Source organism: Gigantopelta aegis, chromosome 4, assembly GCF_016097555.1.
Source record: "Gigantopelta aegis isolate Gae_Host chromosome 4, Gae_host_genome, whole genome shotgun sequence".
Lineage (NCBI taxonomy): Eukaryota > Metazoa > Mollusca > Gastropoda > Neomphalida > Peltospiridae > Gigantopelta > Gigantopelta aegis.
The window spans coordinates 34,156,063-34,183,781 of record NC_054702.1 but is presented as its reverse complement, the minus strand read 5'-3'; the positions used below and the strand labels follow the sequence as shown (position 1 = coordinate 34,183,781).

Below are 27,719 nucleotides of genomic sequence, written 5' to 3'. Positions count from 1 at the left end.
AGTCCTACCGACCGCAACCATATAGAAGTATTCAATATGACTTTCAAAGAATGTCGATAGCTGGTCGTACAGACAAATTCACAATAGAAAAACACTCGTAGAAGTAAGGAAATGCATTTCATTCAGGGAAAATGTCTACAGGCTGTGGTAGAAAATGGTGGGTTAATCAGCCATCATTTTAGTACGTACAATACATATATAAATAAATGGTAAGCCTTTTTTTCTTTTCTTTTTTTTATTGTTATTATTATAATTTTTATATATATTTTTTGACATTGCTTTTTGTAACGTATATCATTTTATATTAAAAGTATAAAAAATATCAAAGTGAAAATTCTACCATCCACAGACAACATAAAGTGTTTTTTGTGTACATTTTAAATGTTCTGTGTTGCTTATTTTCCCCGATATCCAACTTCAAACAGTGGGACGTTGTTTAGTTGGCGTTTTTTTAATTCATTAATTCATTCATTCATTCATTTAATTAATATTATTATTATTATTATTATTATTATTATTATTATCATCATCATCGTTAATCTATATATAGGCCCGTGTCAACGATATTTTAATTCTTGTAGCAGGCCAAGTTTTTTTTATATAAAATATTTCAGATATTTTCATTTTATAACTCATTAATCAGTCAAATCGTATACTGTTTTAAACGTGCTAAGTGGAGAATGTGTGTGCGCACGCGTGTTTATGTCAATGCATGATAGATAGATAGATAGATACTCTTTATGAAGATTTGTACACGCATACAATAATGTATACACACACACACACACACACACACACACACACACACACACGCGCACACACACACATACAGTAGCGAAAGGCCTTCACGTGTGTTTGATTAAATACGTATCTGTTTAAGAAACCGAAAATTTAAGTTACTGGTGATAAAAGTCAAAATGTTGAAGCGAGTCATATGCACTTGTTGTACCATTCACCTTTCTGGTCTACAGAGTAGGCCTATTTACTGACTGGTACGTAGTGTGAATACCTGCGGTCGATCGTGGTTTTATAGATAGTCACATGACGTCACAGTTATTATTGTAAACAAGTAGATTTACCGTGTAACAATGTTAAGAAGAAAGAAAGAGAGGTCTTTTCGGTTCATTTTAGTGGAATTAACATGGTGTTACGCTTCTGTCGTTGTTTTCGTGGAGTTTAAATTATGTTCGATGCTTTACAGGCCTAAAAAAGGTATTTTTCTAGAACATGCTGGGTAAAAATGGTGTGGTCAATCAGGTTGTTGTTTTTGTAGGGGGTTTTGGGGTGGGATTTTTTTGTTTGTTTATTGTGTTTTTTGTGGGTGTTTTACTATATTTTTTCTCTTTTCACCTATATATTACAAAAAATTAAATCAAAAACAAAAATATTAAAATATTTGGGGGGAAATTGGGTATGGTCGGGTTTCCAAAAACATTTTTTTGGGGGTTGTGTTTACGCTTTATGTCTAATTACAGTTGAAGCACAATGTTCAGGGCCTAACAATCGGGAGTGGGTTTATAGTTGTAGCCTATTCAATATAGGCAGTTACGGTGTTGCATCAGCAGAAAGTAAAAAAGGCAGGATATAAAAATCGCCTGATTTTGTAACGTAATTGTTGAACAATTTAATCACCGTACAAACCATGACAAAATAAAAAAAAACTACCCAAAACAAAACAAAAAACTTACAAACCCAGCCACAAATAAAGTTAAACCACGAATAAAGTACCCACTCTCATGTTGACGTTAAAGTTAGTTTGTTTTGTTTAACGACACCACTAGAGCACATTGATTTATAAATCATCGGCTGTTGGATGTCAAACATGTAGTCATTTCGATATAAAATAGTCTCAGAGAGGAAACCCGCTACATTTTTCCATTAGTAGCAAGGGATCTTATATATGCACCATCCCACAGACAGGATAGCACATAAAACGGCCTTTGGTATGCCAATCGTGATGCACTGGTCAGAACGAGAAATAGTCAATGGGTCCACCGACGGGTATCGTACCCAAACCGACCGCGCATCAAGCGAGCGCTTTTCCACTGAGCTACGTCCCGCCCATCACGTTGAAGTTGACGTTAAAGATAGCGTAGTAACGTTTAGTGGTGTTTAAACTTTGTCAATGTAACCTATATAATAAAAGTTAATTATTGTTAAACATATATAAAACCAGCTGACATAACCAGCTGACTTAATCTAAATAGCCTAAACTGATATACACCATTTATATATATATATATATATATATATTTTTTTTTTTTTTTAAAGAAGAAGTTCTAAGAGTAAGACAGCATTTATTTTAAAGATTATTTAAAATATATTAAACATCATTCTTATAACGAATCTTTCACAGATGATATGTATTATCCTGACACACAATTTGCTGATTCATAGTGATGTTCCGATGTTCGATTGTAATAGAAAATGACCGGCCTCGGTGGTGTAGTGGTTAAAGGCCGGTAGGTACTGAGTTCGCTTCATGGTACTGGCTCCAACCCAGAGCGAGGTTAACGACTTAATGAGTAACAAGACCACTACACTAACTTCTCTCTCACTGAGCACGTACAACTAACCACTAACCTACTTTTAAAATACACCTGTGACGTCACTGTATTGTCTCAACGCTCCATTATTTTTCGGTAACTGGGCCCACCGACGGGGATGATTACTAAGAGTGATATAGATAAAATATAGATGCACCATGCCACAGACAGAATAGCACATACCACGGCATTTGATATACCAGTCGCTGTGCACTGGCTGGGCGAGAAATAACCTAATGGGATATGCACCATCCCACAGACAGGATAGCACGAACCACGACCTTTGATATACCAATCATGGTGCACTGGCTGGGACGAGAAATAACCTAATGGACCCACCGACAGGGATCGATCCTAGACCGACTGCGCACCAAGCGAGTGCTTTAACACTGGGATACGTCCTGCCCTTTACCGATGTGATGATCGATTATAAATATCTATAATCGATTATCGAGAAAAATGTGACTTGCAAATTGTCCCTACAGTTTAGATGATGGAATTGGTGTAATAATGCGTTGTGATTTGTTTCCATGTGTACATGTATAAAGAATACACGCACTGAATAGTTATTAAGAGTGAATAATTTTAATGATTTGTAGGGTCTATTCCGGTGAATAATAAATAAAATATAATATTCTCACTGTATAATCGAAAGTTGATCGCTTGGTGCGAACATATCACAACCGATCCCCATCACTACTGAACCAGAAATATGATGAAAGGTGTGTGTCAGTCAATGTCTAAACTCAGGTAAAATGACAATTTATAAAGTGACTTATTCATTAAAGAAGTTATTTACAAACTGACTGAATGATCAGACCATTTCTTTGACAGACCGACTTTAAATGAATTTGAGGGAAAGAGAATGAAAGTAATATGTATATTTTTTCATACTTTCATTTATAATTGTTTCGTCAACTATACGTTTATCATACCTTTAAACACAGTAAATAGTTTCCATTTATAATAAAAACAAAAATTCTACAAAATTGTTTCGCCTACTATAAGTTTATTTGATGTTACTCATAGTTGCACCAATATGTTCGTGTCAATGCATATTAAAAAGTAATTAAAGGGACATACCCTAGTTTCTAAACACTAAGGCATATTTTTTACTATTAGAGCCGTTTTTGATAACTGAAATCATATTTCACTTACATTTATTGTTTAGAATATCCATTTTCGTACATTCGAAGCATCTTTGGTCATCCTGGTGTTTTTAGTATCACAAAATACATTTCTCATATTTTTAAAAACGTCTAAGAGGTAATAGTTATGGAATCGCGTTTTAGTCTATTTTTAGAGCGTATTTCACCAATCTAATTAAAATTAGTTCCACTATCACATGTAATAGTGGAGCTAATTTTAATTAGATTGGTATTTCACCATTTCAAAGTCACAGACTCATGTTTCACTCAGTTGTAACTTTATCCAAATGTGTTACAGGTTGGTAGATTAACTAAACTTAGTGTCAATTTTCATGGGCTGAAACTAGGGTTATTGTTACGGAGTCGCGTTTTAGTCTATTGTTAGAGCGTATTTCACCATTTCAAAGTCACAGACCCATGTTTCACTCAATTGTAACTTTATCCAAATGTGTTACAGGTTGGTAGATTAACTAAACTTAGTGTCAATTTTCATGGGTTGAAACTAGGGTTATTGTTGTGGAGTCGCGTTTTAGTCTATTTTTAGAGCGTATTTCACCATCTCAAAGTCACAGACTCCTATTTCACTCAATTGTAACTTTATCCAAATGTGTTACAGGTTGGTAGATTAAATAAACTTAGTGTCAATTTTCATCGGCTGAAACTAGGGTTATTGTTATGGAGTCGCATTTTAGTCTATTTTTAGAGCGTATTTCACCATTTCAAAGTCGCAGACTCATGTTTCACTCAATTGTAACTTTATCCAAATGTGTTACAGGTTTGTAGATTAACTAAATTTAGTGTTAATTTTCATGGGCTGAAACTAGGGACAAGGATATGTCCCTTTAAGGTAAAAATGTTGTCATTTTTGTAAAAAAAAATATTAATAAAAAATGTTTAAAAACCATTTGAGGTTACATGAGTATGCGCGCTTGCGCGCGCGCGTGTATGTATATGTGTGTGCGTACGTGCGTCTGTGTGTGCCTGCCTCTGTGTGTGTGCGTATGTGCGCGCGCGCGTGTGTATGTGTTATTCTTCTTTCTTTTTTACTTTTATTATTTTTTTCTCTAATTTGTATTTGTCATCAGAAAAACATTAATGAAGTCATTTTGATGTCAAGCCCAGTATATAGAACAACAGGTAAACAAACACAGTCAGTATCAGGAGTGGACTATTTATAGCCAGGTCGTGACATATAACAACGGTTTTGACAGAGCGTGACTGTACTGATCTTTGCCACACGCGTATGGCTGGAAGCTTGTTTCGGTATTCATGTAGGTGTATCAGTTAGAACAATACTGTAGACAGACCGCGGACCGACCAGGCTAGCGTACAAACAATACCACACAGGTAATTACACTTTCATATTATTCGCAGTGCGTGCTTTATATCTTGTAGTGGTCTGTTTCTTGTGGGTCAATTTCTATTAAATTTAATTATTATATAAGTATATTCTAATGTGTTATTGATCCTCTTTTTTTTGTTAAATAATATTTTAACCCATATAATAAAATATGATTTATATATAAAATATTGTATGTATGTATGTATGTATGTATGTATGTATGTATGCATGTATACATATACCGATACATATAAAAAGTAATTAAGGTATATAGTATACTAGTATATATATATATATATATATATATATATATATATATATATATATATATATATATATATATATATATATACACATACATACATACATACATACATACATACATACATATAGACACACACGCATACATACACATACACATACATACATACATACACAGGGCCGTAGCTAGGATTTTTTGTTTGGGATGGGGGGGCAACTGAGTAGTTAATAGTTTAAAAACTCAGAGAGAGATAGAGAGAGAGAGAGAGAGAGAGAGAGAGAGAGAGAGAGAGAGAGAGAGAGAGAGAGAGAGAGAGAGAGAGAGAGAGAGAGAGAGAGAGAGAGAGAGAGAGAGAGAGAGAGAGAGAGAGAGAGAGAGAGAGAGGAAGGTTATCATTTATGTTTGTTTATTTTCTTTGCGTTTGGAGTTTTTGGGGCGTGTTTTGTTATTGTGGTGGGGAGCGGTGATCCTACTGAATATGTAAAATTTTATTTTTTTTAAATGGGGGAATGTAATTTGGTATTTCACACCCATTACTATAATATATGGATACTTGCCACCTTTAGAGAAACTGTTATATCCATAGTTCAAATATTATTTAAATAGCAACAGATTCGAAATTGTAAATATGCGACGCCAGACAGGAGGGTTAAACAGTACAATTTTGATTCTGTTGCTATTTTAACAATAGTTGACCTATGGCGGTAGCAGATATCCATATAGTAATGGGTGTGAAATATTAAAGGGACATTCCTGAGTTTGGTGCATTGTAAGATGTTTCCGACTAATAAAATATTTCTACGATTAAACTAGCATATTAAATATATTTTCTTGTTTAGAATATCAGTGTCTTCATATTCAATATGTTTCTGGTCGTCTTAATATTTGTAAGAAGCTCAAACTGGATTTTGTCTTCAAAAATATATTTTAGGCAATAAAATGAAATTTAACCTAGTACAAATATTAGAACGATCAGAAACACGTTTAATATACAGCTACTAATATTTTATGCAATTACAATCGTTAAAAAGTATCTGTTAGTCGATAACATCATAAAAATTGCAGCAAACTCAGGAATGTCCTTTTAAAGTTACAGTCCCCATACATTTGTTTATACATTGGGGGGGTGGTGGTGGTGGTGGTGGTGGTGTGTGTGTGTGTGTGTGTGTGTGTGTGCGCGCGTGTGTGTGTGTGTGGAAAAAAAATTTCGCTTGGATCTGGGGGTGTTCGACACCTACCCCCTCCCCCCCCCCCCCACTTCCCCCCACAACTGCACACGCGGCTAATCTTCCTCTAGAGTATGACGTCAATCTGATTAAAATTAGCTCCAAACTACAACTAATAGATTGAGTCTGACGTACGATACGTTGCAAGATCGATACACATAGAGGCTATGGTTACTGCATACTAATTAATCTCTTTCTTTCTTTTTCTTTTTTAAACGTGCATTATATCCGTACGCCTATATAATATAAACTATATGTTATATAACCTAGTTTTCAAAAAGCGTCCCCTTTTTTAAACACAGTGTATACTGGCTTACTTGCTTTCCAGACGGTTCGTCCACTGGACAATTCGTCCACGGACGATTCGTCCACTCACCTCGGACAATTCGTCCACTCGACTGCATTTTTTAAAAACATATTAATAGTTATTTCTTTGACATTGTAATCGTTTCTTAACATTATTTTGTGGTATACTATAACCAAAAAAGTAAAATAGAGTTAGAATTCAACATTACTATCCAGTTTTTATTAACTGTTTGTATTCATTATCATGCGGATGATTCGTCCACTCGCTCGTACACGATGTGGTAAATAGGTAATGCAAGCCTCCGCGTCGGAAGACTTTATTACCCCTCCGTCCATACACCCCTGAGCGTGTTGTAACCTCACCGTAGTGCAGGGGTGTAACATTCTCTTTGAGAATGGCCAATACAGCACACATTGAAATTTTGAGTAAAAGTCAGTATCTATCTGTGATATTTGTGTTTTTGCACAGTTCTTTACACTGTTTTTGTTTACGTCTTGAATTTTTATATTGATGTTGATCATCACTTTATTTATTTGCATTACCATAGTTTGACATCCAATAGCCGGTGTATTTTTCGTGCTGGGGTGTCGTTAAACATTCATTCATTCATTCTAATGCAATATCATTTATTTTCACCTTTGTAAATTTATGACACAGCAAAAAAAAATACGGGGTAAAATATATCTAATAATTTATTTAGCCCCCACGTACATGTAGTACACATTATTTAGGCCGTGGACGAAATGTACTGGGGAAATAAAAACCCAGTGGACGAATCGTCCGGAACTGATTTTGTGTAGTGGACGAATCGTCTCGAGTTCCTCAGTGGACGAATTTTCAGTGGACGAATCATCCGTGGACGAATTGTCCAGTGGACGAATCGACTGCATCCCGCTTACTTAACCATTTAACATCCGTGTAGTTCTAAGCCACATATAAGTTTGTGTATTCTATATTTGTCATACGTGACAATAACAACCATACAGTAGTAGGCAAAACTGTTCACGTGACCCATTTTGATTGACACCTGCGTGTCCTCCACAAGGAAGTTCAACTATGAATGCTGGGATACATTGTTGTTGCTTCTGCGATATGCTTGATCGTAGTGTGTGACAAAGTTTTTACATCTAAGATGCAACGTTTTCTTCCTCTGTGTAATGGCAGAGGATGAGGTGGAACTATGTGAATCAGAATTATGCACCATTGAAAGGTGCAAAAACAGGCTGCGTAATTTATTTGACGTAACAGTTTCAACCGCGTTTGTAACTCTACGGAACGATGGCACTCCGTCTAAAGTACGGTTGTCGACTCCGCAGTCACAGGAAAACATTGAAAAAGCGAAAGTAAGTTATTTTTTACTTTTGCTATTGGACATTGTTTTCTTTTTACTTATCAACAGCAATTTGGATCGTGGTATGACTATAATTTTAGTATTGTTTATATGGTTTAGGGCTTCGAGAATTTTTATAAAATCCATTAACCACGATTAAGGATTCACTAGCCCTACTAGTTCCTAAAATAAAATAAAATGGAAATTAACTCGAGTTATTGGCTTTATTTTAGTAATCGTCAGAGTAGTTAAATTATCGAAAATTACATATTCGTTATTTAGTGTATAGTAAATGGTTGTATTTAGGTGGCGGACATATTCTATAACCGTACCGCCTTACTTTAAGTTATACAGTTTTACTAATACTATAGTAACAATAAGATATGTCACCTAAAGAGGGATGTAGAACTTAAAAACACTAAGCTTGGGGGGGGGGGGGGGGTGATGGAGGTTAGGATATTCATATTTACAAAATAGACTTGAAGTTAAATGCAGCATTTAACAACTTTTTTTTTCACTATCCGTCGGGCATGGCAATAGTAGTTATTTACTAGCCCAACATTGAATATCACTAGCCATGGGAGTGGGGCTACCATAATCTAGAAGCCCTGGACCTTGAAAAATTAAGCATTTGAGAAATGTGATATTTGTGTGAGTTGTGGTTCCAGTCAAGAAGGGGGGGGGGGGGGGGGGGGGGGGGGGGGGTATTGAACAAAATATTATATTCATATATTAAAAATAGACACAATCCGGAGGGACATATTAGTAAGTAAGTGTGGTTTTTACTATGTCCGGATTTTGTTACATACTCTATATATAGCCTATATTCAAAACCTGTGGCACCATATGTTTCAACTGTTTCTCAACCAGGAATAGTGCAACAAATGGACACAAAGAAATAATGTATAACCTACTATACTTACAAAATCCCGATTGAAGTACTTGCATCATTATTAAAAAAATAAATTTTCAACGACAACCTTAAAAATATCCCCACTATGTTAAATTTGCTAAGTAGAGGCAAGCAACTCACTGTGCACTAGATTTAGCTCAGTCGGTTAAGCACTCGCCTGAGATGCTTTCGTCGCTGGGTCAGTCCCCATTAAATCCATCCAGCTGATTGTTTTGGGGTTGTTTTTTCGCTCCAACCAGTGCACCACAACTGGTCAAAGGCCGTGGTATGTGCTTTTTTTTGTCTGTGGGAATGTGCATATAAAAGATCCCTTGCTGCTAATGGAAAATTGTAGCATGTTTCCTCTGATGACCAAGAGTCAGTTGTGTGCTCAGGAAAGCATGCTTGAAATGTAAAGTTCTGTGGCCATATTTTACTTCCTATTTCAAGTTGAATCCTGTATATTTATAATTGCATTATAATTAGAAGTTCTTAACAACTACATACATGTATGTGTGATGTCCACAATTGGAAATTAGCAAATAGTGGAATACCTTGATCACTACATCTTCGTACGGCCACATAATAAAAAAAAAACTTGTTTAGCATCCACCCATTTAAATTTTTCCAGGTAGGGATGGAGATTTTTATTTTGTACGTAGAATGGTGGAGTGCAGGAAGAAGACATCTAACCTCGGTATTCATGGTCAGAAGGCATGATAGGAAGGTAGACCATAGACACTTTCAAGCTAGAAATTCCACAAAAAAACATTAAAATTGTTGTAAAATCTTTGTTCAAATGAAAGTTAATGTTAATGTGCAGACGCTAGTGGTACACATGTATCCTTCTCCGATAGAAAATTGACATCATGATGAAGTTTGTTGGTGATTGCATAATAACTAAGAAGCATGAAAATGTTGTTTTGAGAGTTTTTACACTTTATTTGATGTGTTTTTTGAAAAATTATAAAATATTTGGAGGTCAAGTGCATTTCTCAGGTCCGGTGGGGACGCTAAACAAGTCTTTTGTTATGTGGCCTAATTACTTATGAATAGTTTTGGGAATCAGTTGGAATTTTATCATCAGTGACTAATATTGTTTTTCTTTAAATGTACATATATATATATATATATATGCATGAAAACAAACCCCAATCCCAACTATTATTTGTATTTCATTAGTTTCATCATCTAAATGTGAGGAACAATTACATGTAACCTTTTCTGTGAGGGTCAACTATGGATTTTTATAGTTTATCATCACATCGGTAGAGCCTAATTGATGAATTGTTTTTATTATAGTCAATAACTGGAACATCGTTAATTATGTACATGTATGTATACAAATAGTGTACAGCTAGCTTAACGTTTCGTGTTCATTGGGAGGGAATTGTGGATGGGGAATAAATTAACGTGCAGGAAACATTTTGTTTTCAAAATCATGTTTGGCAATATTTTTAGTCTGGACATTAAAAATTGATTAGCAACTAATGTTTAATGTTTTAAATTTGTGTAGCGGTCTCTAAAACATGCATAGCAAATAGCTACACAATACTGGACAAAAATTTGCCTGGTGTGTAAATAGTTTAATACAATGTAATTATTAATAATAATGGAAGGTTGTCAGCTATAATTAGCATGTGGGCATGCATGGTTTTCTGTTATGTTCTTTAATGATAGGTGCTTTTAGAGCAGTTTGCAGGGCTCAAACTTAAGAATTTCTCACCGACAGCAATTGTGAGCCTGTCTGTGGCATTAAAAAAAAAAATGACATTTGCAGCAAATAAAAATGATTGAAAGGTTATTTTGCTGTATGTAGACATATTTGTTAAAAATGTTAAATATTGACAGATAATGTACACCACTGAGGAGAAGCCATATTTTACTTCCTATTTCAACAATGGCAATTGCCATTGTTAAGTTCGAGCCCTGAGTCTGAAACAGTTTATATTACTCGTAAGTTTAAAAACAAAAATTAGTATAATACTTGGTTCGGAAATAAGTAGTTGCCCTACCACCCTCCTCAAAGCTCAAACACAACCCCTACAATTAATAAAATTTCCACAGCAAACAATATGCAATTGAAAAACAACCTGAATACAGTCCATGGCAAAAAAGTGCTGTTGAGAATTAAAGACTCTGTGACAGCATTGCCGATTACCGTGGACAATTGTAGGGGTTGAAACAGACCTGTTTGTGAAAATACATAGACATACCTGTACATGATATAAATTCTTAGTTGACAAAAGTATTGTACAATTGAACATGTACCGGTAGTGTTTAGAAATAAATAACTGCCTCGCCCCATATATATTATATATTAATAGCTGTTTTGTTTAATTTGGTCAAGATAGGAATTGCCATGACTGGTAGTAGTAAATAGAGTCATCAAGTAAATGCTGATTCATTGTAATTGTTCAGCTTGGGTGTCACCACGCATATACTACTCCCTACTTTCTAAAGCTGCGTGGTAAATCTGAAATTTAAGTGATTTGACTTGGCGTGTGCAGGGAGTATGTCATGAATGTGTCTGAACTGGCTGATAAAGTTGGTTTTGTTTACACATGTACAGTGTGTGTGTGTGTAGTGAGTCAATTTCTTGTGACCCTGATTCAGCAAGCTGGTAACCCACATACAGTGAATGTACATGTAATCCTGTACCATATAATGGGCCAAGTCTGAGTGGTGTACAACTGGTGTAACTTGCGTACTGGTGAACTAATTAATACAATATCAGTAGTGTTATTAACATTGTTGTATAAGGATTCAAACTGTATAAACAAGTATGTACACAACTACACATGTACAATGTACATGTACATATATCATTATATGAAATATAAATATATACATATATATATGTGGTTCAACTTTTCTTCTGACATAGTAAACAGGTGTGTAGTCTACAAGTACACCTGTATGTCCATAAATCATTGGTGTCATTAAGAATAGAAATAACAGATGAAAATGAAATTATATCATTATTATCATGTTTTGTGAAATGTAGTCGTATTGGTACCGAAATTAAAGAATGATATCATTTCATTGGTTTAAATCTTAAATATTACCAACGATTATACATTGAGAATAAGCTAATATTAATCCATCACAGGGGTGCAACGATACAGTCAAAACCATATTGCAATATATTGCGACATAAGAAACCGTATTGCAATATGTATTGCAATATAGTTGATATTGTTTAAATTTAATATTTATGGGTTGGTTTTTTTAATGAAAGCAGAAGTTAAATAAGTAATACTAAGTATATAAATAGAAATATTTGTAATATTGATTCCATCATAGACCTAGATGATTATATAAACCACAACATTTATTAGTAGCATAATGATGTTCTTGGTCAATTTTATTTTTTAACACAATACTACTCGAACACTGGTGTGACGGTGTCAAACTATTTATAAATTGTCACATTCGGAAATCCTTACTATCGGGCTTTTTTGTTGCTGCTTGCTTGACACGGAAATGTACGTATTGTGTCGTAATGTTTCGACAGATCGACCGAACCAGATGTTATTGGCCAAGGTGTTCATGAAAAAAACATCAAAATGCGATTCTCACTTGTTGGTTTATTTCTTTGAAGATGATAGCCGAAGCCATATTCCAACTTAAGTGAACAATGAATAATAATGTGTAAGTAACAAAACATTTATTTGTAATTATCATTAACTGGTTATTTTTATTGGACTTTTAACACGTTTTGTTCAGAAGTTAGAACCAAGTATAACCGACCTATAATTTTTTATGCCAACAAGTAAGCCAACGCTTGGCTTGATTGTTACATTTCCTGTCATCACCAATTAATAAAATGATGGGGGTTTTGTTTGTTCATTTGTTTGTCTATTTCAAGTCAAATAAGATACAAGGAAAAAATAGCGTGTAAAAATCACGATATGCAAAACTGTAATGTGTTTTCGTATCGGGTTGATCAATTATCGTGGTATACCGGTTTGTCGTTGCAGCACTAAGCCACCAGGAAGCAGCTTACAGAAGAACATATATATATATATAACACTGAACAGGGTTGTCAGGAAGTATTTATTCTTTGTAATTGTATACCCAGCAATAATTTGTTAAAAAGACGAGGTCTACACATATACATGTATGTATATATATATTTAGTCAACTTTTTTTTTGACGTCACATAGTACACAAGTTTTTACCTACAAGTGTACATCATGTATATCCATAAAACATTAAATTAATGTCATTACGAATAGAAATAACAGGTGGAAATGAAATGATGGCTAGCTATTCATGTGACATAATCAGGTTGATACCAAAGCCAACGAATGACTCCATTTCATTGGCTTATCTTCAATATTAATAACATTATACACTGAGAATAAGCTAATTTTAATCCATCAGGAACTAGCTTACAAAGAAACACATATATATATATATATATATATATATATATAACACTAAACACGGTTGTCAACATACTGTCAGGAAGCATTTATTCTTTGTAATTGCATCCAGTTTATTAAAAAGGCAGTGTAAAAATGCCAGCTATCGCCTACTATTTATGATCCTTTAAGTAAAATAAATACATGTGCACATACACATGGCACATTGAAATTTGTACACGTTTACAGTACACACACCACATTGTACATGTTTGCATATGTACATACACAGACACCACTAATAGGATTGAAAACTATGGTAAGGCATGCCCTAATAAAGAATTGAAAAAGTAGAACTGAAGTGATTTCGACTTTCTCAGGAGAAAGGTGAGAAGACTGATATAAATAGGAGAAGTTAACATTTATCGGTACACTTCTTGGTGCTTCGTCATGTGCTATATTCATTCTAAAAATTTCCGAATTATATACACTCAGATTGAATCATAATATTTGGTTATATCAAATACTACTAATTCCAGTAATAAAATTTAAACAAAACATTTTAATATTTTAATTAATAAAATGATAGTATTAAACAGCTGATAATTAATGTGTCGCTGAACATAATAATAATTTGTACTTTCTGGCATTACTGAAATAAATCTCGCCGAGAACTAAACGATGCAAAACTGGCCACTGCATGCAGATGGTGCAACATCGGACATTCATTGTTGTTTAGTCTGGCACCTGAGTACAACAACAGACCAACAAGGTGTTATGTGAGCTATGGCACTTAATAACCGGTATCTTGACGTCTGTTGTTGTTGTGCTTTTGTTTTTGGAATCGGATTTGACCCAAAATATTACAGCAACTTTGTCTTCTCACTACTGTTAATAACTTGGCAACTTGAGCCAACTTTTGAAGACAAAAAATACCAATTTCGCTGGCTAGATTAGGGTCTGGAAGGTTGTATATAAGTGTTTAATACTACACATATTGTATAGCATCTTGCACATTTAGTAAACCACACCCAGCTATGTGTTTTCAAATGGTGTCGAACATTGTTACTGCGATGCTTGACCTCATCCCAGTATGACTCTTTGAGCAAGGCAAATTTGTGTCACTGTATTTATATCATACTTTTTCCAAAGACAGGATGGCAGATACCATACCATAACCACTGATACACTGCTATGCATAGACTTGAATGGGATCAAACTTCTAGTTTGTTTTGTTTAACAACACTTTAGCCTAGTCAATGATTTATTACTTACGTTCAGCTAAATTACATGTCAAACATTTGATAATTCTAACATATGCATGCAGTCTTGGAGAAAACCTGCTACGCTTTTCCATTACCATCAGGGGATCTTTTTAATGGACTTTCCCACAAACAGGACAGTATATACTACGCCCATTGATATACTAGTCATGGAGTATTGAATGGGATGGGGGTAAAAAACCCAATCAGATAATGGGTCCACTGAGGTAGGTTGATCCTATAACCAAAGCACCTTAGGTGAGCCCCTGGGGAGAAAACATAACAGGTTCACTATGGGTCATGGAACAGTGCTGGTTATATATGATCCATGACTCACCAGGTGAATAAATTGCTATTGATCTACATAGTATATTGTGACTCAGTATTAAATGACTGACACTGTTACGTCTATAGATAAGAAACATGTAATGAGCCAGTTTCTGTTTGTTAGTTACAAGTTAAAACATACAGCATTCGGCTAAATGTGACTAGTGTATAAACTGCCGTAAAAGAATTTAACCGTTTTATACATGTAAGTGTATGTAGTATTTATATAATGTGTCCATTTGTTGGACATTCCTTGTTAGACAACTTATTGCTTGCTTCAGGTGAACTGGTTATGTACATGTACAAGACTGGTGGTATTTGTTTTGTTTTTCAGTGTCAGATTTATTATGTATCATAAAAACTAGTATATTGTACAAACGTAAAAACTAATATATTGTACAAGTGCCTCTTCACAGTAATACTGGGTTGCTTTTAACTGTAATAGACAGGATAACAATGAAAGTAAAAACATAATTAGCATTATAATAATAATAATAGGGTTGGAGCAATTAATTGTGATTTACATATAACTTGTATCTCTGGCCAGTATATGGGAGACCTAAAAAATATTTGTATTCATTAATAGTCCATTTGTGAGCTCCAATTATCTACATTAAAACAGTAGCAATAACCAGAATTACAATAAGTTCTAACAAAAATCCTTTAACCATGTGGAAAACGTGCTATCTTAAAATTGCGTAATGATGGCTTTCCACCAAAAGTATTTGTTAACTTTTGTTTTGAACTGTAAACATTATGCTTTCAACTAATTCTCATAAAACGTAAGAGAATACAACCCAATAATTTAATTTGTTAACAGAAAAAAAATATCTATTTACATTGAATTTAAGACTCATTAAAAGACAACTGATGGAATGTGGCATGTTCATTTCAGGCAAACACTTTGTAAGGCAACTGCTGAATGCTGGCATGAATACCTATAGGTCTGCAAGTGTTATATTTAGTTCAACACAACTGTGATACTTGGCTCACAACAACTAATATTTCATGCACTATGATTGCAGTGCATGGTTTATTGCAACTGTGGTGCTTCGTTTACTACGACTGTTTTATTTTGTACACTGCAACTGTGATACTTGATTCCCTACGAATGTAATGTGATACTTAATGCACTATGTAACTGTGATACTTAATGCACTATGTAACTGTGATACTTAATGCACTATGTAACTGTGATACTTAATGCACTATGTAACTGTGATACTTAATGCACTATGTAACTGTGATACTTAATGCACTATGTAACTGTGATACTTAATGCACTATGTAACTGTGATACTTAATGCACTATGTAATGTGATACTTAATGCACTATGTAACTGTGATACTTTACTTTCAGATCTACCTTCAGGCACAGATTGGAACCGGAAGAGACATTGTGCGTGAAAGCCGTCATTTGCAGACGGAAGAGTTTGAAATGGTTCGCAAAAACGTTGATCAGATTGAATTGTTAACGCAGGCTGTCGTATCACTTCTCCGAGAATCACAGGAAGTCCGACTACAGGGTAATGTTAGAAGTGTGAGAATTGCCAGCGATTTTATTAACATGCTCGTACAGAGTGTCGAAACATTGTCGCCACCAGCAGCACAGTCCTACCAGCATGTGTCAAAACCACGTGATTGTCCATATGCAAATGATGATGTCGGTCAGTCCTCCTCTAGCCAGTGCTCTATTGAGAATCCTCGTAATTTATCTTTAGATGGTGATCACAATCAAATAGACATTCTGTTACCAAGAGACAATGAGGTGACCACGGAAAACAGCAAGTCGGATGGTAAAGATCCTTGTGGTGTTGATTCAGGCACATGTCTTTTAGAAAGAGGTTGTTCACCATCTTGTTCACCATTGTCAGATGACCAGCTTTTTATCGGTGCAAAACCATGTGAGTTTAAAGATACCACAGACTCGGGCAATTCGTCCAGGAGCTCTTCTCCTAACACATCTGACCAAGAGTTGACTGTGGACGAAGTGCTGTCCAATTCAGACTACACATCTAGAGTAGAGCGAGCAGTAAAGCTCGGGTATTCATACCAACAGTTGGTGATGGCGTTACGGAAACTGGGAAAAAATGCAGATGAAAACCAGCTGCTGTCCGAGATGATAAGAATGGGATCCACGGTTACAAGATCCAGTGATACAAGTCCATTGGATTTCCCAGGAGACACAGTGGACGATGTGTGTCTAACTGACTTGAAGGCAGATGTCAACTCTAGTGTGTACGTTGATGAATCTGACAATCTTCGTGAAATTGTGATTGATGGCAGCAATGTTGCAATGAGGTAATTCAGTTTCTTAGTGTGTCTGGAGCAGCAGGGCCATACATAACCTAAAATAATAAGTGGGGTTAGGGTAGGGTAGTAAAAAAAAAAAGGAATCTGGCAGTGCTCACCCTGTCCATTGCAAAATTAGCTAATGGCTAGGCTAATTTTGATACAAAGTGGCAAAAACATTTAGTCTTTGGCTAATAAAATATTCCTTAAATTGAATACATTTTAATAATTTTGAAGAAAATACCCTATAAATCTGGAAACTAGCTCAACAAATATTAATTCCAGTGTGACCCTAGCGAGGGCACAGTAAAGTGTGTTTTCTTCAGCTACATGTAGACAAAAGGGCACTGTTTTAACTAAAGGGGTGGCAGGTAGCCCAGTGGTAAAGCGCTCGCTCAATGCACGGTCAATCTGAGATTGATCGCCGTCAGTGGGCCCATTTGGCTATTTCTCGTTCCAGCCAGTGCACTATGACTGGCATATCAAAGGCTGTGGTATGTACTACCCTGTCTGTGGGATGGTGCATATAAAAGATCCCTTGCTGCTAATCAAAAAGAGTAGCCTATGAAGTGGTGACAGCGGTTTCCTCTCAATATCTGTGTGGTCCCTAACCATATGTCTGATGCCATATAACCGTAAATAAAATGTGTTGAGTGCATCGTTAAATAAAACGTTTCCTTCCTTCTTTTAACTAAAAATGACACTGTCACACAAACTTGGTGACTATTTGTACATGCAGGGCTAGCTCTGGATCAACAGAAAAGTTTGCCAAATTATATATTAAACTTCAGAATTTTATACATATATATATCTATATACTTGAAATTCTTTCACCAAATTAAAATGAAATTTGCCAGTTGCCGAGTGTATGTCAAAATGCACTGATAAAAAAAACCTGGCAATTTTGTCTGAATGTATTATGGAATATGATGTACGTGTAGGCAAGACTAGCTAATACACACACTGTCAGATTATTGAATACCTGACCCATGAATTCTAATATAGATACAACAGATTGCTTGGACAGGTTATAATACATGTATATTGTGATTATACTGTAGGTGCATCAGTAGTTGGGCTGTTTTATTTCCCACACATCTTCAGTCTGAATAAATACACTATCAAAGGTCCCAAATAACCTCAACTGTGGCCTGCACATGATTAATGTGTTATCTGAACACCCATATCTTGTTTCAGTTCAAACTTGAAGAAACCAGGAAGTAGATAAAGAGTCATGTTACTGTACTTCTTTTTCCTTGCAACACTACACAATATGCTAATATATGTATAATATGTATTTAAGTTACAGTGTGTCAAAGACTGCTTAAACTTTTATCTTATTTCCTTTGTCAGTCACGGTAAAGATGTCTTTTCCTGTCGGGGAATCAAGATAGCAGTTGACTGGTTCCGACAACGAGGTCACAGAAATATTACTGTGTTCGTTCCACAGTGGAGAAAGGAGTCCTCCAGACCCGATGCCCCAATACAAGGTATTTTACCAGACTTCGTTACAGCACTGTTTTAGCCTGGATCCTCATTGGAAACAGTTTTAAAACAACCTATTGTTTTTATAACATTATTTTTTTTTTTTTTTTTTTTTTTTTGAAGGGTGGGGGGGGGGGGGATATATGATTGCGTAACAGTCACAAATTGTGTAAAATTGCTTATACTTACAGGTATGTCAAGGATGGATTCAAGTATGAAACCACAGAATCTGACATTATTGGAATGTTGTTTGCCAATCCCCAATATTGAGAGAGATACATTTATACATGATCAATTTAAGTTTTCACACTACTAAGTACCAGGCAGATCATTTCCATTTTTCAACCTCCCTCCCCCCCCCCCCCCCCCAACCTCCACCGATGTATGAAGGAGGGGGAAAAAGATACGAGGCTATGAAATAATTTATTACACATTGATGCTTCTAAAAATGGGCATGGTCTTCTTGTTTACATTAGTGATGTAAAGACTTGTAATCACCAAGTATGTACATGCATTTTCCTTCATATTGGGAGCTTATACAAATAGTTCACATTCTGTTGCTTCATAAGAGCTGTTTTCACACCAGCATCTTAAACCATTTTAAAAATGTTTATCTGTTTCCAACACAATCAATGCTGTTAAAATAGTATAAAAGCACTGGAATAAAAACACTATATTTACCTCAATTTTTTGTTTGCACTATTTCTGCCACATTACAATTGTTACAAAACAAGTTTGGTTTTGGTTTGTGAACATGTTGATCATGTTACATTGTACTGATTTGACACAGGTTTTATTTTACATGCACTGACTTGACACTTTGTTTTTCATTGCATTGTACTGTCTTGAATCTGTCTTTGTTTTACATTGAACCGACTTGACCCTATCTTTGTTTTGCATTGCACTTTTACATTATACTAACTTGACTTACATTGTACTAACATGAAACTGTTTTAAATAGTACTGACTTAACATTGTTTTACACGGTATTGACTTGACACTGTTTTATATTGTACTGACTTGACATAGTTTTTACATTATATTGACTTGAAACAGGGTTTTTTTTCACATTGTGCTGACTTGACACTTTGTTTTACTTTGCACTGATTTGACCTTTGATTTATGTTGTAGTAAGTAAGAAAATTTATCTTTCTTTTCTAGATCAGGAAATCCTGACACAGTTGGAACAAGAGCGCTGTCTGTCATTCACCCCGGCTCGCAGGGTTGGTGGGCGCCGCGTTGTCTGCTACGATGACCGCTACATCCTCCAGCTGGCCTCCGAGGTTGACGGAATTGTGGTGTCCAATGACAATTACAGAGATCTTCTGAATGAGAAACTCGATTTCAAGAAAGTCATTGAGGAGCGGCTGCTTATGTATTCATTTGCTGGTGACAGGTAATTAACTCAAGTCTTCACCAGATATTGCAAAGTGGTTTTTATTATTTCAGGTTCTATAACCTAACCAGGAGTAATGAATTGATGTTACCATTCCAGGATTTAAAAATACAAATTATTTTGAAAATAACGCTGTTAAAAATTAAATAATGATGATTTTTATTTCTTATTTGGTCTACCGAAAAACCTTGTTTAATAAACATCGACTTTAATAATGCATTCATGGCCAGTCGGGGTGAAATGTAGTTCAGTGGTTTGCATGCTGCTCTCGGTTACTAGAAAGAAAAGAGAAAATTTAAGAAGAAAAAAAAGAGTATTTATTTGAATAGCAAAACATTTAATAGGTGGACTAATAATGTGGTTTACATCTGAGAAAAAAAAAAGTACTTTGTAATGTTCAGGAAATGTCTCTTTAACTGACATTTAAGTAAGCTCTTTATTGAATTTGCAGATTTATGCCACCAGAAGATCCTTTAGGCAGGCACGGTCCATCTTTGAACAATTTTCTGTGCAAAAAGCCAACTCAACCCGAGGTGCAGCCACCAGAGTGTCCATATGGCAAGAAATGCACTTACGGAAATAAGTGTCGCTTCTTCCATCCAGAAAGACGCAATATGCCACACAAGTCAGTGACTGAGAAACTCCAAGAACAGGCTAAACAGAAGATGGAGGAGAGAGCATCTAAAATCAAAGAAGGTATTTTTTATTTTGTTACAGTTTTGGCGTCTTTTGTTTTGATTACTGATTAGTAAAATCATATTTAAGATGGTAATTTAAAAGTTGAAAATTGTCTATCTGGATGTTTCTGGATGGTTCTTGTTGTTGTTCTTGATGCAAAGCTGACATCAACCTTTTGATTACTGGATTAATATTTGACAAAAAAACAAGAAGGGGTACAGATTTTTAACTTTTACAGACATATTTTCACTTAAATTGTTTTAAAACTTGTAAATGTGAAAAGGTAAGTATCATTTTTGTGTTTGTTTTTTAATTTTAATAAAATTTTAGAGTAGCTAATGACATTTAAAATGACACAAAAAGTCAATGAAGTCTTGTTTACTTTCACACATTTGTGGCCAGATGTCCAGTATTTATAGCCATTATTTCAAATCACTGTGTTTTACTGTGCTATAGTGGTGTCGATCAACAAAACAGACTTTATTTATTTGGTGGCCAAGAGCAGTGTACTTAATTTTGACTTTCCTATTTCAGCACAAATGGACAAGAAACAGCTAAAGAGTGATTCAGCAAAAAAGGTCCCTGTGAAGAAAACACCATTATCAAGAACACGGGCCATAGTTCCACCAGACATGACACTCAAATTACACAGTGGTGGAGAAGTAGATGATGGCTGTGATGAAGAAAAGAAACAGGAGAAGAAAGTGACTGATGACTACAATGAAAAACTTAACGAACACCGAAGGAAACTGGAGAAGGCCTTGGCACAGACTAGGAAAGATTGTGATGTCTCTTCTGAAGTGGGGCGTCCTGGTGACCAATTAATAATGAGGAATGTTCCATCTCCAAATGGGATCATCAGTCCCCCATCAAAATCTCAGAATTGTTTTCCACAAGGAATACCAACAAGTGGATTTTCCTCACCATCCAGTCAACTCAAAGTTCCAACAGGTACACGCAGTGAGGAACTTGTAAGCGGACACCTCTTGTTGGCCAAAAAGCTTTCTGATGAAAGTGTAGACTCCAAATTCTTCAGAGAAAGGGGGACACCAGATCCAAATGTGCAGTCATCCCCAATTTCATTGCTGCAAATGCAGGAATCTGGTGTCATAGATCTGTCTCAAAATCTAGACAGGCAGATGTCTCTACAGAGCAAAAACCAAGGATATTTCCAGGGTAATGTTACAAATCAGGATGAGGTCGACTCTATGTTTGCATCACAGCAACAGTACTATTCAGGTCCTGGTGCAGTGCCACCACAGTTGATGCAACAGGATCCAATGTCATACATTTCTGGGCCAGTGGATCAATGCCAAAGTTTTCCTCTCACAGGCCGTGAGATGTTGGCCCACCAGGTCCAGAGACGGCAGTCGGCATGCATGGAACATCACCCAGTTTTGACCCACGTACCGAGTGCTCCAGATGGGCGACGGATGTCACAGTCATCCAGTAAACGCCTCATGGCGCCCATAGAACGTCAGAACAGTTCGTCTGATCCACAGATACACTTGACGGGCCACGATCTCGACTACGTGAGGCACACAAATACAGGACTGTCACCATACCAGACATTTGAGAGGAAGACCTATTCTCAACCCACTATACGGAATCATTTGTCGAGATCCACGTCAATGCAGCCTCAGAGTGTTGGGAATATTGGGACCATAGGACGACAGACAAGTGAAATCTACTACCCTCGGCAGCAGGTTCAGTGTGATTACGAGCTGATGTCACCCGAAGTAGCATCCAATAATCAGGCATTTGGCACTGAAGGACTTTACCACAGTCCGGCTAACTGGAAAGAAGCCTACAGCCCAAGTAGTTCACGTCATCACCAAAGACTAGCACATCAGCAGCAACAACAGCAGTTACAGCAGCAGCAGCAGCAGTTGCAGATGCAGCAGCAGCAGTTGCAGATGCAGCAACAAGAGAGGTTCTTGCAACAACAGACTCTGGCATCACATTTGCAGAACCAGTCCTTACTGTCAACTCTACCACAGGCACATTCATACCAGCATATACGATCACAACAGCAGTTGTCAGCAGAACAGCAGTCACCACACTATCATCATCAACAACAACAACAACAACATGTACTGTCACCACATCAACAGCCACACATGTCTCCTCTATTTCAGCCGAATGTTCTGTCAATGCAGTCACAGCAACAAGAGTTTTCCCCTCCACGACACCAGCAACAGGTGACGTCACCCCGGACTGTCGTGTCACCATTACCGATGCTCTCACCCGAGTCTCCATCACAGCAACAGATGCCGGCAAACCAGTCGCTTGCCCCTGATGCCGCAATTCAGCCCACTGATCCGCGTTACAGCATGTACTACAACCTATGTGGGCTGTTTCCGGAACACAAGGTCCGTCAGGTGATGAATGAACACCCCCAGGAGATGGACCCTCAAGAAATCTGTGCCTATATAATTGGCGCTAAGTAATGTGGTGGCAGTATTTTTTTGTTGCACCAGAACACATTCAAGTCATTCACAACCTCACAGCTGTGGATATATCAGTATGGAATTTAATGCATTCCAAAACTTTACTTTTGTCACATCTTCTTAAGATTGTTAGACCAACTGATGTGTCAGTTTTATATAACTCTTAATAGGTATCATCACAATTTGTGTAAATCAATATATATTGTGTATATTATGAATCTTTTTAGGTGGTGGCCATCTTTTAAGACAGTTTAGTTTTCTTTGATCTGATCCATTTCATCAGTATGTCAATATATAGAGAATTTTTTTGTTTTAAATTTGGAGGGGGTTAATACTTTTTTAAAATTGAAATTGAAAGAAAAGTTGGGTTTTAAAAAAACCCAACTTTTGTTTGAAATAGAGAATAAGTGCATTTGACTGCACACTTCACAGGTTACAGAAACCTATATTGGTTTAAATTTTGGTCTGGTATTTTTTTCTATTTGTATGTACATTCGGACGTTTGGATATATAGTGTAGCATTTTTGATATATATATGCCATGTTTTCACTGTGTTATTGTACATGTGTATAGCCGTCTTGAAGGATATTTCTGGCGCAAGTCGACAAATGTGTACCCAGCAGACATCAAGGTCTGTCAGACTGCATGTCACCTGTACGGTGATTACATAAGTACCTCGATTTGAGGCTTTTTTCATTTTCAATTTGATAATTAGCTCAATGGACACAGCATATTAGAAAACAAAACGTTTTAGCAGTAGTTTTAAGATCGATGTAGGAAATCTTTTTTGACAGTAGATTTAAAAGAGAAAGTTGATTTTGACAACATAATATTTCCACAAAAGAATTATTTTTCAGTCAGCCTAATATAGAAAGTTGGGTTTTTGGAGGGTTTACAGCAAGTTTAATATTAAAAAATAGGGGTGTTGGGGGGGGGCTGTAGTACTAGAGCACTAGAAATACTTGTAGCAAATATTAAATCTCCAGACATTTTTCCAGTATTACATATTTTAGCACCACTGTTGCTCTTGTTTTTACAAAAACACTTTGGCTTACAGTAACTCCTTACTTTCAAGACCCTACAAATCTTTTTCATGATCTTTTTCCACATTGTTGTGGCTACTAAAGGTAAGCTTTATATGCAGAGGTTTTGAAACCGTGTCTGACTTGATATTTTGTTCTGAATAATTTGAACCAATAGTCCTTAAATTTGTTTACTCTCCATGTTTTTAAAGTAAGCATTTCGACATTCAACAAAATATAACGTATACACATTAGACAAATGTAAAATATTTCTGAGCACATATTACCTGTACAACACATACTACAGGTGCGTACTGTGTTAGAAGGCTGTTGGTAATTTTATGGCATTAGGGTCATGACAAATACATAACTTCCACATGTTGGGAATGTTTTCTTGCACATACCAGCCCATCTTTTGACATTGCCATGTTTGATGCCAAATGACTGAGAGAGCAGTTGGTATGCTTCGAGCAGGCATCAGTATTGATGACATTGCCAAGTGTTTCGGTGTTACAAGACCGATTGTATAAATACTTGTCATTATGCCAAACATCACTGGATCCACCAATGATGATCCTCCTTGTGATAAGTCACGAGTTACGCCAGCTGTACAGGATCAGTATATCTGAACCACAACTGTACGAAACTGGTTTTAACTAGCCACCATTATTGCCCATCAGTTACACATCACTACCCAGTTTCTAAAAAACTTGACTGAGGCAACCAATTCAGGTTACAGCTCTATAGTCAACACTAACCCTAACCCTAGGTTCAGTAGTCTGCCGGTTTATAGACCTAACCCAGGACTATTGAACCTTCGGACCATTGAACCTTCGGACTGTAGAGCGGTCCCCACCAATTCTTAACACAACTGAGGACTGATTTTGGTTTTAGAGGATAGTGATGTTGATTATCATTATGAGGACAGCATATAGTCCTGTATTGTGACATTTAATTACACAAACCATTTATCTTTTCCCGAAATACCATCCATGGTCAAGTTGATGAAACAAACAAGAATACCATCAAACATATACTTTCTGGGGTTTTTTGTTGAGTATTTATACTGTAGATGCATGTCACCAGCACAAGCAGATGGTTGAGGTGCTGCTTCAGTTTCCTTGCCATGTCCATTGAGCTCAAGTGCTGTTGGCACAAGACAATTTTGTACATTGGAGGAGGAATGTTAACAACTGGGGACAGCCATGATAAATATGTTTTTATTAGGCCAGTTCCAAGTTGCAGTTATTAACTTTTCTTGTATATAATTATATGCATGGCGATTACAAGGATTGATTTTGTTCACATATTGAACAATGTACAGGTGTATATAATTTTTGTTATGTGATTTGTAGCTTTGTTGAATCTGTTGTGATTTTTTCATTGGTGTTGCAAGTAGATTAAATATTTGTATCGCATTTACCTGTAGTCTATAGATACATTCAACCAAAGTGATGAATGGTTCAAAGTAGAGTATTTTATCATAATAGTGAAATGGTCCATGTATACTTGACAATTATAGAATGATTCAAAGCTTATGTTTCATCAATTAAATAAGAATAAGACCATAATCATTTAATGTTTCATGTCATACACTTTTTAAACTCTGAGATATTGGTGAAAATAACAAAAACATTCCTTCATTTAGTATCAATAGTTACGATATATAGAAAACCAGAATATACAGAGTTGAAAAAATTAGCAGTGCAAATTTAATCAATGGAGAAGTGGATGATTTAGTATTTTTTTCTTTTAACTTATACATATATGGAACTGCAAGCTTAATATGTATTTTATTCCTTTCTGATCCAAAGTACACACATTTGTAACCTGTGATAACTGTGTGCTTCGCTAAATACCAACATTGTGTTGATGTAGTGCTATTTCTTAGTTGGTTTAAATAAAGTGTATTCATTATTTAACACGTTGGCTTTGTTTGTATTTTACTTATTATAGTGTTAGAAAACTCAAATGATGGCTATGTGATATATACCTTAGCAAAAGTTCAGCACCACTCCAGTCTTTTAAGATTTGTTTTATTTATATGACATTGTTCAAATGAAGTCAAATTACGGTTTATTGTTCAAATCTAAAACTTGTATGCAAATATGTTGACAAGCTTTAAAACGATTAATACATTTTATTATTAATTGAAGGTTTTCAAGAAGTACTCATTTATTAAAGTTTACAACAAGAATCGTAGGCGTACGGGCTCCCATTTTTGTGAGGGGGCAGACTTGTTTTTGCCCGAATTAAATAAAAGTGACCGTATCTGGATTACAACGTTTATTCATATTAGCATTACTGTCGAACAGGTACATATGGTTGTGAACGCATTTTTACATGGATTACAGCTAATATTGTGGGTAGAATGGTGAAATCACATGGTGAAAAGTGTTCAGGCCAGCTCATTTTGCCCGAATTTGATTATTTTCTCCGGGGGGGGGGTCTCGTAGGCTTATGGCAGGAATTATGTATTATTATACTGGATGGAATGACACAAATATTGTTGAAAATATCCATGATACATATCGTGTAGTGATGTCATCAGCCCTAAGTCTGGCAAGCCAGTTCACGTTCGCGTACTATTTGATTGGTTTCTGAAGTGGTAATTCGGTTTACTGTGTAGCGTAAAAATCAGTCTAGTAAACACTAGTGACAAGCGGTTGACTGAACCTGCCCCAGTATTTCGTCTGTCCATCACGTGCACAGCACGAAACACGGTATTTACGCACCTCGTACTCGTCACCATAACATGGCCACGTGGTTTTGTCATTCCTCTCTTGAGTGCTTATGTCAATAATTCAATGTCCTGTATTGGATGCACCCGTTGACCCAAAATGTTCTTACAGGTGTTCGGTTAGGCTTAAATCTCCCAGCAAACTGGTGCTCAATGTTTCATGAAGTGTATTTGAAAAAAAAAAACACTGACAAAAGACTGTCAGCTGTAGGCACCTTTCACCAATAAACGTTAAAGGTTGTTTTGTTTAACGACACTACTAGAACACATTGATTTTACTCACCATCGGTTATTGGATGCCCGACATTTGTCAGAGTCAAGCAGCTGCATTTTTCCATTGGTATCAAGGGATCTTTTATATGCACCATCTCACAGGTAGGGTAACATATATCACGACCTTTGATATACCAGTCGTGGTGCGCTAGCTAAAACGAGAAATAGCCCAATAGGGATCGATCCTAAACCGATCGCGCATCAGGCAAGCGCTTTACCACTGAGCTACGTCGGACTCCCCAAGTTCTGGTATAATGTAAGAACTATTGATTTACTTAATTTTATCTTTTTATACTGTATAATTCATATGACTGACTACACATTTACCCCTGCGCGTGCTGTAACCTCACCGTGGTGCAGGGGTGTAACAT

At 36.0% G+C, this 27,719-nt stretch overlaps 1 protein-coding gene across 4 annotated transcripts; it reads left to right on the top strand.

Annotated features, from left to right (window-relative positions):
- The first annotated feature begins 1,078 nt into the window (after positions 1-1,078).
- Positions 1,079-26,252, top strand: LOC121370440. 4 transcript variants are annotated; one of them, XM_041495664.1, is made up of 6 exons: positions 1,079-1,212; positions 16,373-17,313; positions 18,658-18,794; positions 19,951-20,185; positions 20,637-20,881; positions 21,398-26,252. In XM_041495664.1, exons 2-6 carry the CDS (start codon positions 16,451-16,453, stop codon positions 23,311-23,313), a joined length of 3,396 nt encoding a protein of 1,131 aa, XP_041351598.1. In that variant the 5' UTR covers positions 1,079-1,212; positions 16,373-16,450; the 3' UTR covers positions 23,314-26,252. The 4 variants fall into 4 exon arrangements, with proteins under 4 accessions (XP_041351598.1, XP_041351599.1, XP_041351596.1 ...); XM_041495665.1 differs by lacking the exon at positions 1,079-1,212 and adding an exon at positions 4,911-5,041; XM_041495662.1 differs by lacking the exon at positions 1,079-1,212 and adding an exon at positions 7,859-8,174.
- Positions 26,253-27,719: the final 1,467 nt, after the last annotated feature.

What these genes read in the sequence shown, in the direction of transcription:
- LOC121370440 (XM_041495662.1), top strand. Translation starts at nt 7,989, where the DNA reads ATGGCAGAGGATGAGGTGGAACTATGTGAATCAGAATTATGCACCATT. An exon ending in ACCCGATGCCCCAATACAAG is followed by an intron (nt 18,795 to 19,950) that starts GTATTTTACCAG and finishes TTTCTTTTCTAG; the next exon opens with ATCAGGAAATCCTGACACAG. An exon ending in AGCATCTAAAATCAAAGAAG is followed by an intron (nt 20,882 to 21,397) that starts GTATTTTTTATT and finishes TTCCTATTTCAG; the next exon opens with CACAAATGGACAAGAAACAG.